Source organism: Cavia porcellus, unplaced genomic scaffold (genome assembly GCF_034190915.1).
Source record: "Cavia porcellus strain 051 isolate PalLab524CR breed Dunkin Hartley unplaced genomic scaffold, mCavPor4.1 scaffold_25, whole genome shotgun sequence".
In the NCBI taxonomy this organism is placed as follows: domain Eukaryota; kingdom Metazoa; phylum Chordata; class Mammalia; order Rodentia; family Caviidae; genus Cavia; species Cavia porcellus.
The window spans coordinates 19,674,065-19,690,953 of record NW_026947508.1 but is presented as its reverse complement, the minus strand read 5'-3'; the positions used below and the strand labels follow the sequence as shown (position 1 = coordinate 19,690,953).

General features: G+C 48.4%; 1 protein-coding gene across 2 annotated transcripts; it reads left to right on the top strand.

The window, feature by feature from the left end:
- The first annotated feature begins 753 nt into the window (after positions 1-753).
- On the top strand, positions 754-14,042 carry Trim63 (tripartite motif containing 63). 2 transcript variants are annotated; one of them, XM_003471115.5, is made up of 9 exons: positions 757-1,055; positions 1,873-2,045; positions 6,094-6,262; positions 7,145-7,240; positions 8,159-8,392; positions 8,866-8,888; positions 9,205-9,329; positions 12,222-12,296; positions 13,393-14,042. In XM_003471115.5, the coding sequence occupies exons 1-9, from the start codon at positions 897-899 to the stop codon at positions 13,401-13,403; spliced, it is 1,065 nt and encodes a 354-aa protein (XP_003471163.2). In that variant the 5' UTR covers positions 757-896; the 3' UTR covers positions 13,404-14,042. The 2 variants fall into 2 exon arrangements, with proteins under 2 accessions (XP_063091868.1, XP_003471163.2); XM_063235798.1 differs by lacking the exon at positions 7,145-7,240 and having other exon boundaries at positions 754-1,055.
- The last annotated feature ends 2,847 nt before the right edge of the window (positions 14,043-16,889 follow it).

The following is a 16,889-nucleotide window of genomic DNA, read 5'->3' as shown; positions in this document are numbered from 1 at the left end:
GTCCTAATCAGTATGGAGAAAAAGTAAAATTTGTGCAGAGGGCCAAGGGGAGCTAACTCCTGAGTATCCAGGCCTGGCTTTCTGATGCTGCTTGAGTTATTCTACCTGCTTCTTCCTGGGCAGTGGGCATCTCGGGACAGGGACACAGATCACCCATCTCTCTGTCACCTTAATGCCTGCTGTATATAGTTAGTATACAGAAAAATTCCCAATGCATGACTAAGTGTCTCTGCCACTTCCTTTCTAAATGACTTTGTACAAGACTCTTTCCTTTTGCAGACCTGATTGCAAAATCTACCAGGTAAAAGACCAGGCTACTTCTCAAGGCATGGAGAGATGGGCTGCCTGGCATGGCCTTTTCAGGGACTCTGGTGGGGTGGGGTGGGATGGGAGGGGCTCCCTGACTCATCTGACTAGTCGATTGAGACTCTACCAAGGGGCATTGGCTACTGACCTCTGCAGACCCAGTTGCCCCCTCTCTGTCTCATCCCCTGGCTCTCCAGCTTAGCCAGGGGACACCCATTTCTGCAGGAAACCCTGGGTACCAACCCTCCTCTAAGGCCTCCGGACAGGCTGTTCTTGTTTACGACCCCCATCCCAGGGGAACAGGATTGCTCACCCTCACATGTGATTTGAGAGGGCTGAGTCTGTGAGCCCTGGAGGAAACTCAAGCCCCGCCAGCCACTTGGCATCGGAATGCTCAGCTGGTCCCCTCTTGGGGCTCATGTGACCGAGGCTCAGCTATAAATATCAAAGGGGCCTCAGACCAAGACAGAATTTGGGCACCAGGAAGAGTCGGCAAAGAGGATCCGAGCTGGTGTTTTGTGGCCCAGGCAAGAGCCTCAGGTCAGTTGAGAGAGAGGCAGGTGGAGGCAGCAGCCGTACCTGTGGGCAATATGGATTATAAGTCCAGCCTGATCCAGGATGGGAACCCCATGGAGAACCTGGAGAAGCAGCTGATCTGTCCCATCTGTCTGGAGTTGTTTACGAAGCCGGTGGTCATCTTACCATGCCAGCACAACCTCTGCCGGAAGTGTGCCAACGACATCTTCCAGGTCAGTGGGGACACAGCTGGCTCCCAGGGCCCCATTTGCTTATGCGGCTTCCCTTCCCTCTCAGCCTGAGACTCCTGTAACCAGGCCTGGCTCTTTCTCTGCTAAGTGGACCCTAGCAGAGGCCACTGGATTGGGCTGGGGGTGGGGAGCCAGCTCTGGCTGTCCCGTTCCTTCTGCATGACGCATGTCCCGTCCCCACCCTGTCCATGCTCCCCAGGGCTGCTCGATGTCGAGAGTCAAATGCCTCAAGTGATAAGAGGGGAAGGCAGGCAGAGAGGAAAGAGAAACCAGACTCCTGGGCCAGAGCCAGCTCTGTGCTGACAGGGGGCCCAGCGCTTCGGGAAGGGGTGACAGGGAGGCGCTAGGGATAGAGGCATCTTCCCTTTGAGACTATGTGCTCTAGTCTGGGGCCAAGAGGGCTCCACCTCCCCTCGACAGAAGGATAGATGTCCAGGCTGGGAGGCAGGATTCAAGGTCCCCAGGGGCACAACACACAATGTCCTTTCACTGCCCCCCTCTGAGGGTGTGACCCCAGCTTGCTCTCCTCATAGGGGCCATCTCACAGGGAAATAAACTGAGGCACAGAGAGACTAGGTTGCTTGCTCAGTCACTCGTAGAATGAGTGTGACTTGAAAGGAAGATCTGTTGCCCACTGAACTGGCCCATTGTGGGCTGTTCTTCAGGTGTTCCAAGACGGGGAGCTCAGGGCCTTCGATGTGACAGACCTGGTTGGGGTAATAAGGCAGGGAGGAAAGGACTAGGAAGGGAAGGAACTGAGGAGGGAACGCAGGCCTCACTCTGCCCTGACCACCTGCAGGCCGCAAATCCCTACTGGACCACCCGGAGCGGCTCGGTGTCCATGTCTGGGGGCCGCTTCCGCTGCCCCTCTTGCCGACATGAGGTGATCATGGATCGTCACGGGGTATACGGACTGCAGAGGAACCTGCTGGTGGAGAATATCATTGACATCTACAAGCAGGAGTGTTCCAGGTCAGTGTGTAGCTCTGCTCCTCCCAGGCTGGACTCCCAGGCCCCTTTCGTCTCCTATCTGCCCAGGACCTGGTACCAAAAGCCACTGCCCTCCTCTCCAGATAGGGTCAGTGACCGAGAGCTCTCAGCCCTGCTGTACTGGAGCAGGGACCCAGAGATCAGGCTGCTCTTCTTGGGAGACACTGGTGGATTTGAGAGAGAGAGGGGTCTGGGGTCAGCTCAGCGGCCCTGGTCAGCAGAGGCAGCATGCAGTTGGAATGCATCCGGTTGTTTCCAAGGTTGGCCAGAGTGGCCTGTGTGTGGGCAGCACCATGAGGGACACTGAGGGTGCTTCATGGGGCCTCACAGCAACCCCGTGGATCAAGCAAGACTTTATTATCCCAGTTCATGGAAGCAGAGGCTCAGGGAGTTGATCAGATCTGTCTCACTCCAATGAAAGGGCAGAATTTGTGAGTGCTGGGGATTATGCTGTGTTGGGCCTCAAACTGGAGAGAAACAGGGAACAATCTTTACAGAAAAGAACATCCTGGCTGAGGATGCAGCTCAGGGAAAATGTGTGTTAGCACCACAAAAACAAAGCTCAGACCCCTGGGATGCTGACTTCGTGGCTTTTATGGTCCGAAACCTTCCCCAGGCAGCTGGGTTCAAGCAGTGCCCTGCACCAGGGAGGGTGACCCACCATGCCCATGGAGTTAAAGCCATGGCCTGGGCCACAGTGGGGGATGTTTTTCTTCTGTTAGTAAGGCATCTGAGGCTCTTGGGTGAGTCTCTGGGAATTTATTGCTCTTGCTTCGAAAGGCGACTGACAGTAAGGTCTGTTTTGGAGATTGTCAAATAGGGTATTTATGGGAAATGTTACAAATATCACGTTCAGTATTCACTGAGCACCTACTGTACTCCACATGGTACTCAGTACTTTTCATGCATTTTCTCTGTGCAATCTTCACAGTAAACCATGAACACTCTTACCTCCATATTATCAAGAGGAAATAGAGGCTCGGAGAGGGCCAGAGGTTTACCTAAGCACATAATGTTGACGCTGAGGGAAAGTGTCCATGGTGAATATTCTTAACTGCTGTTGTGCTCGATTGCTTCACATGTTGGTCATTACAGTAACAACACGGGCTACGCAGCACCAAACATCCCTCCTCCCCCTGGTTGACCTTGGAAGAGCGTGTTGTGCTTGAACCCTTGACAATGATTGCTGCTTTTATTGTGCCATAAATAAAATCGTGGGTCATATTCTTTACAAGCACCTTCTGCTGAGCCCTTGGAAAAACCTCAAAATGAACAGAGGGCAGGACAGTTGGGTTTGAACCCGGCGACTTTAGGAGGGTGGGCACTTGGGGAGTGAAGTGGATTTGTGAGCAATATAAGAATCCAAGCAGCCAAATTGATAAAGTTGGAATTTTATTAGCTGAACTCAGGACCACTCACATATGGACCCCTGTTTCAGAGTCCTACCAAGTGGCCCCAAACTGGAAAGTTACAGAGCTTTCAAAACAGAAAACTACAAAAAGATGTCCTGTTGGAAACAATTTAGCTAGGATCTTATATTAATTTTTGATTGGCACTTGTATCCTGCTTCTTTGTTAAGAACTTGTGGGTACAGCTCATTTTCCTTTTCTTATGGGAGTGTACTCTAGGTAATTTTTTATTCTCCTGGGTCAAAATGGGGCACTAGTTAAATGCAGGCTCAAGATGGCGTCAGTTATGCCAAGCTGCAACAGGAAGGAGATGGGCACAGGGAGTGGGCCCTTGGGCTCTTGCCTCACCTCTGCACACTGCCACCCCAGGGCTCCCTGCCCAGGGTGTGGAGACGAATGACAAGGTGGGACCCTGACAGCATGGAGACGCAGGCTCAAGGATGCAAAAGGAGAAGTCTAGCAAAGGGCTCATTTCAGAGTGGGGGAAAGCAAGCCTGGAAAGCGATTGGTCTATTGGGAGGTGAGGGACTGATGCCAAAGTGGCAGTCACTGTTTGATGTTTGCCAGATGCCCGTGATTTTAGGATCTGAGGATCAGAGCTGGTGTTGATATAGGGAAAAAAAAATCTAACTCCCACAGTGCTAGATGTCAGACATGCTGAGTTTGTGTTCTCCAAAGTCAAAGGATAAATTCTAAGGAACAGTTGAGATTAAGAGTAAGAAAATTGGGCTGGGGATTTAGCTCAGCGGCATAAGCGTCTGCCTTGCAAGCAGGCAGTCGTGAGTTCAATCCCCGGTACCGATAAAAACAAAAAAGACAAAAAAAAAAAAAAAAAAAAAAAAAAAGAGTGAGAAAATTTATTGGAAAATAGGAGTAGCTCCTGAGATGCAGGAGAGGTCTTCAATGGGTTGCCAGCCTTCTCTGAGAAAGTTTCATAGAGCAAAGTCATGAGGTAGGTATAATGTGGGTCAAAACAAGATTCCAGGTATGGGCCGCTTGGTCGATATTGATCCAATGGTAGCAAGGGCATATGGATGACATCCTAATCTTGGTCAATAATCTATTGTTTTAGCCTTGTTTTTAGTTTTAGTCTTAGTTTAGCCTTAGTCTTAATGGGTGGGAGAGGATGGCCCAATTTAGGGTTGAGCTAACAAGATATAGAGGAAATCTCAAAAGGGGTAGGACCTATACTCTGAAGCTGCCATTTATCCCTTAGGGAAGCATATCTGGTCATTGTGATTTTAACCTTCAGGTGTGTCTCCAGCCACATAGTTTGTTTTATTTATTTTAGCCTTGTTTTTAGTTTTAGTCTTAGAGTCTTAGAGAGGCCTCAGCCTCCCAGGTGCTGGGATTACAGGCGTGCGCCACCAAGCCCCACTCAACCACAATTTCCATGTGTTCTTATCTTCTGCTCCTCGAGGGCCTATCCCTGTCTGAGTGCCTAGAATATTTCTACCTAACTTAGCTGTCTATAATAGCGTAGCCTGAATGAGTGCTTGTTTCGCTGGAGTTCCAGAAATCCGCGTAGGTTGGGAAATGCCCCCTGCCCTGAGAGATGCACACAGGATGTGCCAGATGCGTGAAGTGGAGAAAGCCATACGTGAAGAAAGGCGTTCTAAGGATGTGTGTTACCGAGAATAGAAATACACAGAGCGAGAAAGCGATTGCTCTCACCTGTTTGATTCAATGTTTTCTAAAATACAAATGCCAAGAACTGGAAATGAAAAACAAAGAATGTGTTAGAGAACCAGAAAGGAGGAGAGGCTGGGGATTTAGCCCAGCAGCACAGCGCCTGCCTGGCAAGCATGAGGTCTGAAGTTTGATTTCTGGTACCAAAAACATAGAAAAATGAAAAAAAAAAAATAAAGCTTTCAAAGAAAGAAGGAATGCATGCTGTGCAGAGAATCTCTGGGTGAGGAGTTAAGCCTGTCCTGAGCCATCAGACCACCTTGTGCTACCCACTTGTGTCACTTGAGTACAGACACTAACTCCTCAGAGCCTGGGAGGCACCCCAGGGCATGTTTAACTAGTTTACTCTTTCTACCTGTACTTAATTACCACCTCCTCCATGTAGGAACTGTATACTGTAGGCTCAGAGGTGAAGAAAATAGGCAATTTTCCTTGCCTAGATGGAAGGGTACAGTCTGATGGATTAAATATAGAATTCAGTGAGGCTGTCAGTATAAACTGCTTAGCTCAGAGCCCGGCCTGTACCAACTAAGCTATGGGGACTATAATTAGATCGAAGGACCTCTAGCCTCCCCTGCCCTGGCTCTCTGTGTGACCTTGGGCAAGTGAGTTCACTTTCCAGAGGTCCCATTTCCTGTTCTCAAAAACATCGCCAGGTCTGAAATTCTGAGCCCTTTCCCAAGTCTTTTGTGCTGACAGAGGCTCTGGCCAACTCTAGCTCTGGGGTTTGAGTCCCCGGATGTAGGAACAGGTTTGGTGGGTGTCACTGGCTTCTGTGGTCCTGGGTCCCTAGAAGACGAAGGGTGTAAGAGCAGCCAGTCACTGAGGGCTCAGGAATATGCCTGGGGTGGCCTCCTGTGACTGGAACCAGGGAAAGAGACAGGAACTCTGGAGCCCTCCCCCAACCTGTGACTGTCCTCTCCCTGCTGCAGTCGGCCCCTGCAGAAGGGCAGCCACCCAATGTGCAAGGAGCACGAAGATGAGAAGATCAACATCTACTGCCTCACATGCGAGGTGCCCACGTGCTCCATGTGCAAGGTGTTTGGGGCTCACCAGGCCTGCGAGGTAGCCCCGCTCCAGAGCGTCTTCCAGGGACAGAAGGTACAGACCCCAGCCCCTGCTTCCTCCAATGATCCCCAGGAGTGGATTTGATCCCCTGTGATCTGCTGAGCCGGCCTTTCAGGAATAGTCCCTCTGGAGGGACTTCCCGGGCCAAGGGACAGCGCCTTTGCCTCCTTGCGGGGAAGTGGCTGAGCTCATGGGTTATACTTAGAGCCACTTGAGAGCACCTGGGTGTGGCCAAGGGGAGAGGTCTCATCCTGGGGCCAGGCCACGAGGCTCTCTCAGGCCATGGTTTCTCCATCCCGAGTGTTTGGGCCCCAGATATCTCTGAGCCTCTCACTTCTCCCAAACTCCCCTGGAGTGGAAAACAACTTAGAGCCCTCTCCCTGGACCACTGGCAGCCCCACCAGCCTGTCCAGGCAGCAAGCGGTGGCCCCTCTTTCTGTATTCTTCCCCATCCCCCACTCCTGATTTCTCTCTCTCTTCTAGAACTTTCCAACTCTATTTCTTTTCTCCAGAACTAGTCTGTCCTCTCTTCTTAGTACCTTCCTGTGTGTTTTGAATAGTTTTCCCCTGGGACTTCATCTGAAAAATAAAGGATTCAGAACTGGGTGTAGTGACCTGTAATTCCAGCACAGAGAATCACCATGAGTTTGAGGCCAGCCTGGGCTACATAGTGGGTTCAAGCCCAGTCTGCACTACATAGCAAGACCCTGTCTCAAAAATCTAAATAAATAAGTACAGGATACAGTATCATTGTGCTATTCTCTGCTCTGGATCTGAGCTGCACCTCAGAAAGAGGAATCGTACCCTACTTTCTAGAAGAGAGGACTCCTAGGCTGCCGTGTTTATGCTATGTCCAAGCAGCCTGGTCCTTATGCTATTTCTGTCTCTCCTCTTGTGCTTCCTCCCTTCATCTAGACTGAGCTGAGTAATTGTATCTCCATGCTGGTGGCAGGGAATGACCGCATGCAGACCATCATCACTCAGCTGGAGGACTCCAGTCGAGTGACCAAGGTGAGGGGACAGAATAGCAATGTTTCGGAATTTGAAGTCCCCCAGTGGAACTGGTCTGGCAAAAGCTCTCCCATGGGTTGAATAAAGGTTGGAACAGGAGCCTGGGGTGACCAACAGGGTGGCAAGGGAGGGACTAATCCACCATCCTCTTACTCAATGAGCTGAATCATGCCCTGCTCAAAGTGCTGGGGATTGAGCATGACCAAGACAGATCTGGCCGCTGACCTCTGGGAGTATCTCACCCTGCCAGTTACCCCCAGCACAAATGATTTTAAGAACATTATTCTCCAGAGGGTTTTAGACTAGGGCTTTTCAAGTTTTAAAGGGACATACGTCACCCCGGGTCTTATGAAAACTCAGGTTCTGGTTCAGTAGGTTTGGAATGAAACGTGATTCTGTATTTCTAGCACATGCCCAGGGGTTGCCCTGGCTGTCAGGGCCACAGGCTATATATATATACTTGGAGTCCTAGGCTGCAGAGGATAGACAGATTCAGCACCCAGGATCGCACCAGAGTGGCCTGGTCTAAGAGGGGCTACTGTCATACCCACGTGACACAGGAGGTAGTTAAGATACGTATCAGTGTTGGAGAGAGGGGAGCTTTGTCCAGATGGGTTGCAGGGGGCCACTGCCTTCCCATCTACCCTGGAACCAAGTGATGCTGAGTCCAGCCTCAGTCTTAGCATTGAGAGAAGCGTGTGACTGGGACACTGGAAGGGGTCGAGCCATATGACCTGAGAGTCTCCATTTGTTCTCCGTGACACCAGTTTCTGAGTGTCACAGAGCAGCTGTGAGACCTTACAGGTGCAGTGCTCCTGATAGCTTGCCTTCTACCTTCTGTCATATGGGCTTGAGGTTGCTGGCTCCTGGGCACACCTGTCCTGGGAAGGAAGGTGACTGTGGGGCTTCTCTCCTCAGGAGAACAGTCACCAGGTAAAGGAAGAGCTGAGCCAGAAGTTTGACACTCTGTATGCCATTCTGGACGAGAAGAAAAGTGAGCTGCTGCAGAGGATCACGCAGGAGCAGGAAGAGAAGCTGAGCTTCATTGAGTCCCTCATCCAGCAGTACCGGGAGCAGCTGGACAAGTCCTCCAAGCTGGTGGAGACAGCTATCCAGTCCCTGGACGAGCCTGGCGGGGCCACCTTCCTCTTGGTAAGCAGGACTTAGAGTCCAGGCAGGCTCCCGTTGTGCTCCCCAGCTGACCACCCATAGCTCCTTAGACAAGTCCTTTAAATCTGTGAGCCTAAGTTTTCTCATCTGGAAAGCAGGCAGCTATAGCCCCTGCCTTCATCCTACTGATTTATGAGGTTCAAACAAGAGGATGCACGTGAAGCTATGGAAGCTGCAAAACACAGCCTCCAACATGGAGACCATTAATTGAGCATGGATGACCTTGAGAATCTGGTTTCCTGCTAGAACAATTGGAGAGTCCTGGGTGCTGACCAAGACTTATGCAGACCATGACAGAGGGGGAAAATATCCAAGTTCTGTTCAGAGTGGGGCAGGGAGTGGGCCAGGCTAGGAATGACATCCAGTGACTATCTGGAATACTCAGTGGCTGGTTTTGCTTGGTTCCTGGGGTCACCTCTCCTGCCCTCCTGACTCTGTTTTCTCTTCTCCCACAGAGTGCCAAGCAACTCATCCAAAGGTCAGTGTCTTCTCTGGGGCTCTGACCTAAGCTCTCAGTTCTTGCAGGGCCTCTGGTGAATGTCCAGAGAGACCCTATGCAACAGTTCTTGGGGGGGGGGGTGCTCCCATGGGCCAGCCTCCCTGGCCTTTGCATCCCCCACTTCCTCGGTCCATCCGTTCTGCTTGGGACTGAACAGGAAACACTCCACCCTTAGGGTGGGGGCTGTCTCTGCGAGGTTGGGTATGAGCCTGGCATGGTGCAGGAGGACTGGACTAAGACACCCCTCCCTGTGCTGAACCCCAGATCTCACTGCACCTCTCTCTCTCCCTTCCAGCATCGTGGAGGCTTCCAAAGGCTGCCAGCTGGGGAAGACAGAGCAGGGATTTGAAAACATGGACTACTTTACTTTGGACTTAGAGCACATAGCGGATGCCCTGAGGGCCATCGACTTTGGGATAGGTAAGGGAGGTGGTGGTATCACTTGTCTGTTTACCTGTTGATTCCTGAAAGCCAGTGTCCCTCCCACTGAGCCCTGTGGGGAGGCAGATCCACCAACAGAGATCCCAACTGTCCAGCCAAATCCACAGCCAACTTCTAGATGAGTACCCAGCCCCGTGCCTCATGCTTAACTGTCACTCAGTAAATTATCCAATCCTCACAGCATCTGGAATCAGACAGCTCTGAGTTCAGATTCTGATTCTGCCATATGTGTAATATCTGTGCAGCCTCTGGCAAGCTCCTGTCTGCCTCTCCTAACTTAATTTTTGAATTTTAAAACTTAAGTTGAAAGTGCGCCTTCTAAGGATGAGTTTTTCTGGTGCTGTTGCAACAGATCAGATATGGACGCAGGAGGGTTTTGGGGGTACTTGACATAGTGTAGAGGTCATTGCCTAAAGTCAATCTTAGTTTCAGTCTCTTAATGCTGTCACCTATGATACTCATGCTGTTAATTACCTATATTATATCCTCTTTGTGTTTATAATTATTCTTCTAGGGTGCCTATTGCCACTGTAACCATAACAATAAGTAGAAAGAATAACAAAACTGGATGATAAGTAAAGATATTAATACACTGAAGTTCACACAGTTGAAAGGTAGCTGTTTAGCAACAGAGAAAAAGGGTTGCTTCAGCCAATCTAGTGTGGAAATCACAGCATGCACTAGTGTGCCTAGTTTGTGCGGGCTGCCTGTTGCCCTGGTGTAAGAGTTAGTGCTCTGATGTACAGTGGAGAGTGGGGGGAAGAGAGAGGACATACAGGAATGAGGAAGAACTGTAAACACACTGGTATGGAGAGAAACTGCTTAGCAACCTCCCCCCCGCCCTCCATAGATCTCCACCATACATTCAGGACTTGTATTAAATTTATTTTCAGAGCCAAATGTGGCAGTGGATGACTGTAATGCTAGCATTCTGGGAGGTTGGGGAGGAGGATCACAAATTTCAATTCGGCCTCAGCAACTTAGTGACTTAGTGAGACCCTGTCTCAAACTAAAATTTAAAAGAGCTCAATGTAGTGGTCTTGGATTCAATTCCCAGTATATATATGTATATATCCCCAGGGCAAAAAACAGAATCTATTCTCAGAGGCCCAGATTTATCTCATTCATGAAAAAGGGACAAAATATATCCCAAAGGTAAGGCACCAGTGGACTTGGATCCATCCTTGACTAATGATTATCTGCTCCATGGCTACTATCTTGGTTACTTTTCTTGTTGCTGAGACAAAATACCAACACCCAGAGTTAGAGGAGGAAAAGTTTATCTACAGATTGTAGAGGTTTCAGTACATAGCTGGCTGGCCCCAAGGCAGTGTGACACGGCAGACAGGCATCAAAGAGAAAAACCAGTTCATGGCAGACAGAAGACAGCAAAAGCAAGCAAACAACCTCTTTGTGTCTCTTATATCTTATCCAGGCCGGGTAGCACTCACATCCTTAATCCCAGCCCTCTTAATCCTAGCATTGCACCATAAATCAGTCACCTCTGAAAAGCCCCACCTATGACCGCATGAGGCTTTTGGAGGGAGGTCTAGACACAAGCTTTAACAGCTAGGAGGCCAAGAACTTCTACAGGTGACCACCAGAGTGGTCACCTGCTCTGCCCTTGATATCAGCCTGAGCCTCAGTTTCCTCAGGCTGAGGAAGTAGCAACAGGAGACAGTAGCAACAGGAACCATTTATCGAGTCCATTTGTCAGACTGCCCATATTTTAGGCACTAATTCTTAACATGGATTCTATAATTTAATACAGCTTTAAGAGATAGGTTGCTATCTCCCTTTTTGAGGTTGAGAAAGTTAAAGTTTAGAGAGGCTAAGTGACTGATTCAAGGTCACACAGCTGGTAAGGAGCCCACATGGATCTCACTGAGGACCACTGAAAAAATAAGATTAATAGGTTTATATGAGAATGTCCATGGCGCTTAGCAGAACACTGACCACAGGGGCTGGGGATTTAGCTCAGCAGCATAAGCACCTGCCTTGCAAGCAGGTAGTCATGAGTTCGATCCCCGGTACCAATAAAAATGAAAAAGACAATAAATAAATAAATAAATAAATAAAGTTTCATTTAAAAAAAAAAAAAGAACACTGACCACATAGTGAGCCCCCAGAGCAGGCCATCATGAGGAGGAACTGTGACAGTGATTAAACAGCACAGCAAAACTCCCTAGGTTATGCGTGGATCTCAGGTACCTGGCTGGGATTTTGGCTGTCATCTCAGAGCCATTTTGGAGACACTCTTGACAAATTCTCCATGCAATCCCCTGGGGGCCCCAGAGGATTAAGGAAGTGGGTGGGCAAGGGTGACAGGGATGGTGAGTTCCCTGTTGCAGCTGAAGTTGACATCACAGGAGGAGAAAGCGAGGACATAGGTTGCAGCTCTATCGCTGTCTCTCCCTTGGTCAGCTTCAGCAAGCTCTGGAGCAGAGATACCCCAAAAAGCCCCCCAGCACATCCTTCCTGTCTGTAGAATGACAGTGGAGCAGGTGCTGAGCACGCAGGTTTCCAAGGCTGAGCATCTCCCTTCAAGACAGGGACTCTGATCCCTGGGAACGAGCAGTCTCTGTCCTGCTCTCCCTGGGTGATTCCTGTCTGTCCTTATGCTTCGTCAGCCTCCTCCAGGCTCCGGGCCACAGGTTGAACCGTAGTAAAAGTTGCTGCTTATTGAAGCAAACAACTCCTAGAGGGAAGAGGCAGGGGGCATCACAGTGGGCCTCTGTCCAGCCTGGCACCTCTCATTGCCCGTTTGGTCCTGACTTTGCTTGGGGCCGAATGCTCCCTGCAGCCTGAGTCCTCTCCCAGTAGCTGCTCTGAGAAGCGGCCCCATCCTAACACAACCGGTCTTTGTCACAGAGGAGGACGAGGAAGAGTTTTTCGAAGAGGAAGAAGTTCAGGAAGAGGAGGTGTCCACAGAAGAGAAAGCAGAAGGTAAGAAATCCGTCTACCTCCACTCATCTTCTCCCTCCCTCCCATCTTCCTTTCTTTTCTTTTCTCTTCCCTCCTTCCTTACCATGTGCGAAGCTCTCTACAGGCCACTGGTGCTGATGCCTGGTTCTATTCCCAGTGAGAGCTTAAACATTTTAAAGGTAAAAATCTCATTATCTTGACCTTTAAATAAATCAGCAACAAAAACACCAAATCATTTGTGCTAAAAAGCTCCCATTTTATAGCTAAGGACACTTCTCAATGATAAGGAGTATACCACAAAAAGGGGAAAAGACACCAGGCTCAGGAGCTGGGCTGAGCCCACCCATCCATTGCTAATGTTTTAAAATTAGGAAATTATTTTTAAGGATTAAAACAAAAGGAGATTTCAGTGCTAGGAATCTGCACTTCCACTTCTGCTGGACTTGAACTTCCCCTCAGTCCCAGAGAGGCACTCTGGGCAGGACTGTCCCCTTTAAATGGGACATGGCGGGGTTGCCTGGCCTCACCACCCGCCACAGGCAAGCCTGCCTCGTTCATGTTGTCTGCTGGTCCCGCAGGCCTCTGACATTGCCACCTTGGCAGAGACTGGTTAAGAGCCTGGCACCTGAGTCACGGATCTACCCAGATGAGTGTGTGATCCAGAGCAGGTCTCGACTTCTCTCAGGCTTTGCTACTCATTTGCTCACGAGGGTAAAGCACTTGTTAGCATTTGTCATTGTTTTCCGCAGTATTGGAGATTAAACCCAGGACATCACGCATGCTAGACAAATCCTTCATCACTGAGCAACATCCCCAGCAAATTGTCCAGACTGGTCTAAACTAGTGATCCCACCTCTTCAGCTTCCCAATTAGCTGGAATTGTAGGCATGCATCACCATTCTTGGTTGTTAATGTTGTTATTTTTCCAAGCTTAGTTTGCAGAACTAAGTTTGGAAAAATACAGTCTTTGGAGCTTTGAATAAAATGTAGAATCTATAGTGTTTTGGCAGCTAAATTCTATTTTGGTTTTAAAAGGAAAAGACCAGGCAGGAAATGTCATCTGGTAGTCTTACCTTCCTGAGTCCCTGTCTGATGTGCCTCTGTCTTTTTATTTCAGGACACCAGTAAGGAGCCGGATGTGTGAGAGACCCTCTGGATGCAGAGACTAGGGGAATGGGCCCAGGGTGGGAGGGACAGGGCCCCTGGAGGGGAAATGGGGAATTGTGTCTCCTCTGCTCAGAGAGCAGGGACTAGAATAGGAACCCCACCGCTGTGTCCAGCAGTCACTGAATCAGGATTGAAAATGTGCTTGAAACAGTCACACAGGACACTTTTCTACGTTGGTGCAAAACGAAATATTTTGTACGTTTTTAAAATGTGATTTTTGTATATACTTGTCTATGTGTGCCAATTTGGTGCTTTTTGTAAAGGGACTTTTGTATAATAATGTTTGGTCACTGTGGACTGGCTATCGTGAAAGAGGGAAAGGAGGCCAGGTCAATGGAGCTGCCTGCTTTCTTTCCTTGTGGGAAGGCTGGGTCACACTCGTGGACCTAGAAGGAGATAACGTACTGTATTTCAGTGCCCATCCCTGATGTGGGGGAACTGAGATTGTTAAACGTTGTTTTATTTTATTTTTTTGGTACCGGGAATCGTAACTCAGGACCTTGTGCTTGCCAGGCAGGCGCTGTGCCGCTGAGCTGCATCCCCAGTCCTATATGTTGTTTTAATAAATGCACAGTGCTCTCTTCCTGTTATTACAATTGAGCTGAGGTTTCTTTCATCCTGTTTTTTTTCGGGAGAAGAGAGTTGAGCGCGGATGAACAGGTCTGACAGGTAAAAGGCATGGGCAAGGCTGGGCTTATCCCTTCACAGGGGAGCTTTACACCAGCATTTCCAGCAGGCTTGTCTTAGAAATCTGGCCCTAATTTCCACCTAACAGGTTCAATGCTTGTTGCCCTGGTTCTCCAGAAAACAGGCCTGAGGCAAAGTCTGAAGGCTTCACCTGCCATCTTCACTTCTGGAAGATTTCCTAAGGCTAATTCAGACCTTAAATCTGAATTTCAAGGAATCAGAATTGGTTCTCATTTCTAGCCCCTCTTCAGTATTTTGTTTTAATTTTTAAAAACTTACGTAGCACTCACATGCACTCACACAGGTGCACAAAACAAAGTAGAGTTTTAATAAATGAAGCCTTCAGGGGCTGGGGATTTAGCTCAGTGGCATAAGCACCTGCCTTGCAAGCAGGCAGTCGTGAGTTCGATCCCTGATACCGATAAAAAGGAAAAAGACAAAAAAAAAAAAAAAAAAAAAAGAAGCCCTCTGACACAACTACTTAGGCCAAGAGAAAGATCATTTCAGCCCTCCTTCTGCTTTTGGGAAGCCGTCTTTTTTGACAATCACACACTTGCTTTCCTTTACAGCTTTTCTGTTTAAACTCAGAAAGACAGAGGCCCGCACTCCCTGAGATCACAAGAATCAGAACCTGTGCACCTACCTCTGCAAGTTAATGATTGCATGGAAAGCAGGCATTTCAGGTCCATAGCTGTTCCCACTTACCAGGCCAGCCAGAACTTTGTGGTCCGTTCGTCTAAGTTCTAGGAGGGTATCTGTTCACCGCAGATAAAAGGGTTCCTCTGCCACACAAGGGATTCTGCCTGTCCTTTCAAACCTAAGGCTGGTGTGAACGATTATTTTGCTTTGTTTTCTGGTGTTGGGACTTGGACCCCCGGCCTAATGAGTGTCCAGTGTGTCCCATTGGGGGACACACCCCAGCCCACATGAAGGGTGCTTGATCAGCAATATTCCTTTAAGATCTTACTGGCTTTGAGGGGGTTCCTTTTCTTCCAATGAATCTTAAATACAGTTCCACAGGTTGCTATATCGGAATCACCAGGCAAGGTTTATTTTTCCCTGAGCCTTTAATTCTGGGACATTTTTTACCTATTGAAAAATAGAACACAACAGCATTCTCACATGTATGCTTTGCTTTTCGTTAGTTACTGACAGAAAGTACCTGTTTCTTCTCCTCCATTACCCATTCCCCTCACTGGGAGGACTTAAAAACAAGTCTTAGATACCTCTTTATTCTTCCGTACTTTAGACAATTATTCTTTAAACAATCATAACTATTTATGTATGTATTTATTTATTGAGGCAGGGTCTCACTATGTGGTCCAAGCTGGCCTTGAGCTCACTTTGGAGCCCAGGCTGGTCTCCAACTTGCAACAATCCTCCTGCCTCAGCCTCCCAAGTGCTGGGATTACAGGAGGGTGCCACCATACCTGGCTATAACTTTTAATTTAAAAAAATTTTAAAAATCATAACCTTTAATCTATACCACAAAAAACTTTTTTGCATTTAAAGGAACAGAACTTTATAAGGACTCATTGTTTATAAAGATGTTTTGACCTCAGATAGTTATAAGATAGGAACCTGAACAGAGGGCACTTTGAAACTACAAACTCAGGAGATATGATTGCACATGCCTGTAATCCCAGCATTCTGGAGGATGAGGCAGGAAGACTGCCTTGAGTTCAAGGTCAGCCTGAACTACCTAGCAAGACCCTATATTTTTTTTTTTGTCTTTTATGTTTTTATCAGTACTGGGGATCAAACTCACGACCACCTGCTTGCAAGGCAGGTGCTTATGCCACTGCGCTAAATCCCCAGCCCCTCAAGACCCTATCTTAAAACACACACACACACATAGACACACACACACACACACACACACACACACACACACTACAACCTTATATCCTCAATCACCCAGAAAAAATTGCCATGAAGCACCTGCCTCACTGTCATATAATTAAGTGAGCAACCTTAGAGGTTTCTACTTATCTCAGGCTAATTTATGAGTATTTAATTTATGTGCCTTGTAAATGGTCAGAGCTGAACTAAAATGTGACAAGTCATCCCTGCTGTCAGTGAAGATAGCTGACTACTTGTCGAGATCCCTTTCCTCTCCTCGTTCCTGTCCTGGAAGTTTATATTTATAATCCTATGGAGAAGTTATTGGAATTCTATGAGTTAATTCCAACCTACCACCTCCAGTGCAATCCACAGTGAGAATAATGACACTAAGACATATAGTTATGAGGAGCCAAAGGAGGTCCTAAGTCCAGCCAAGATGGTGGTTCATTGGAACAAGGGCTATGACCCAGGGCCCAATCCAGGCTGTATTAATTCTCCGTGAAAGCAGTGGCTTGGGGATGACTGACAGTCAGAATGGCGGGAAATATGTGATTGCTGTGAGCTGGGCTAGGTAGGTGGCTGATAGTTCACCTCTGCAATATGCAGAGTTTAAGAAATGCAGAGTAGCCGGGTGTAGTGGCTCATGCCTGTAATCCCAGCACTCAGGAGGCTGAGGCAGGAGGATCATTGTGAGTTCGAGACCAGCCTGGGCTACAAAGTGAGCTCAAGGCCAGCCTGAACTGCACAGCAAGACCTTGTCTCAAAAAGACCAAAAAAAAAAAAAAAAAAAAATGCAGAGTAATCTGCATGACATAACTGAGGTAGTATCTAATATTTGGGGTCAGTGCTTCAGCTCTGATGCACGATCCTTTTTTGCCCTGGGAAGTCACAGTCTTTCTTGGGGCTTGATCCCAG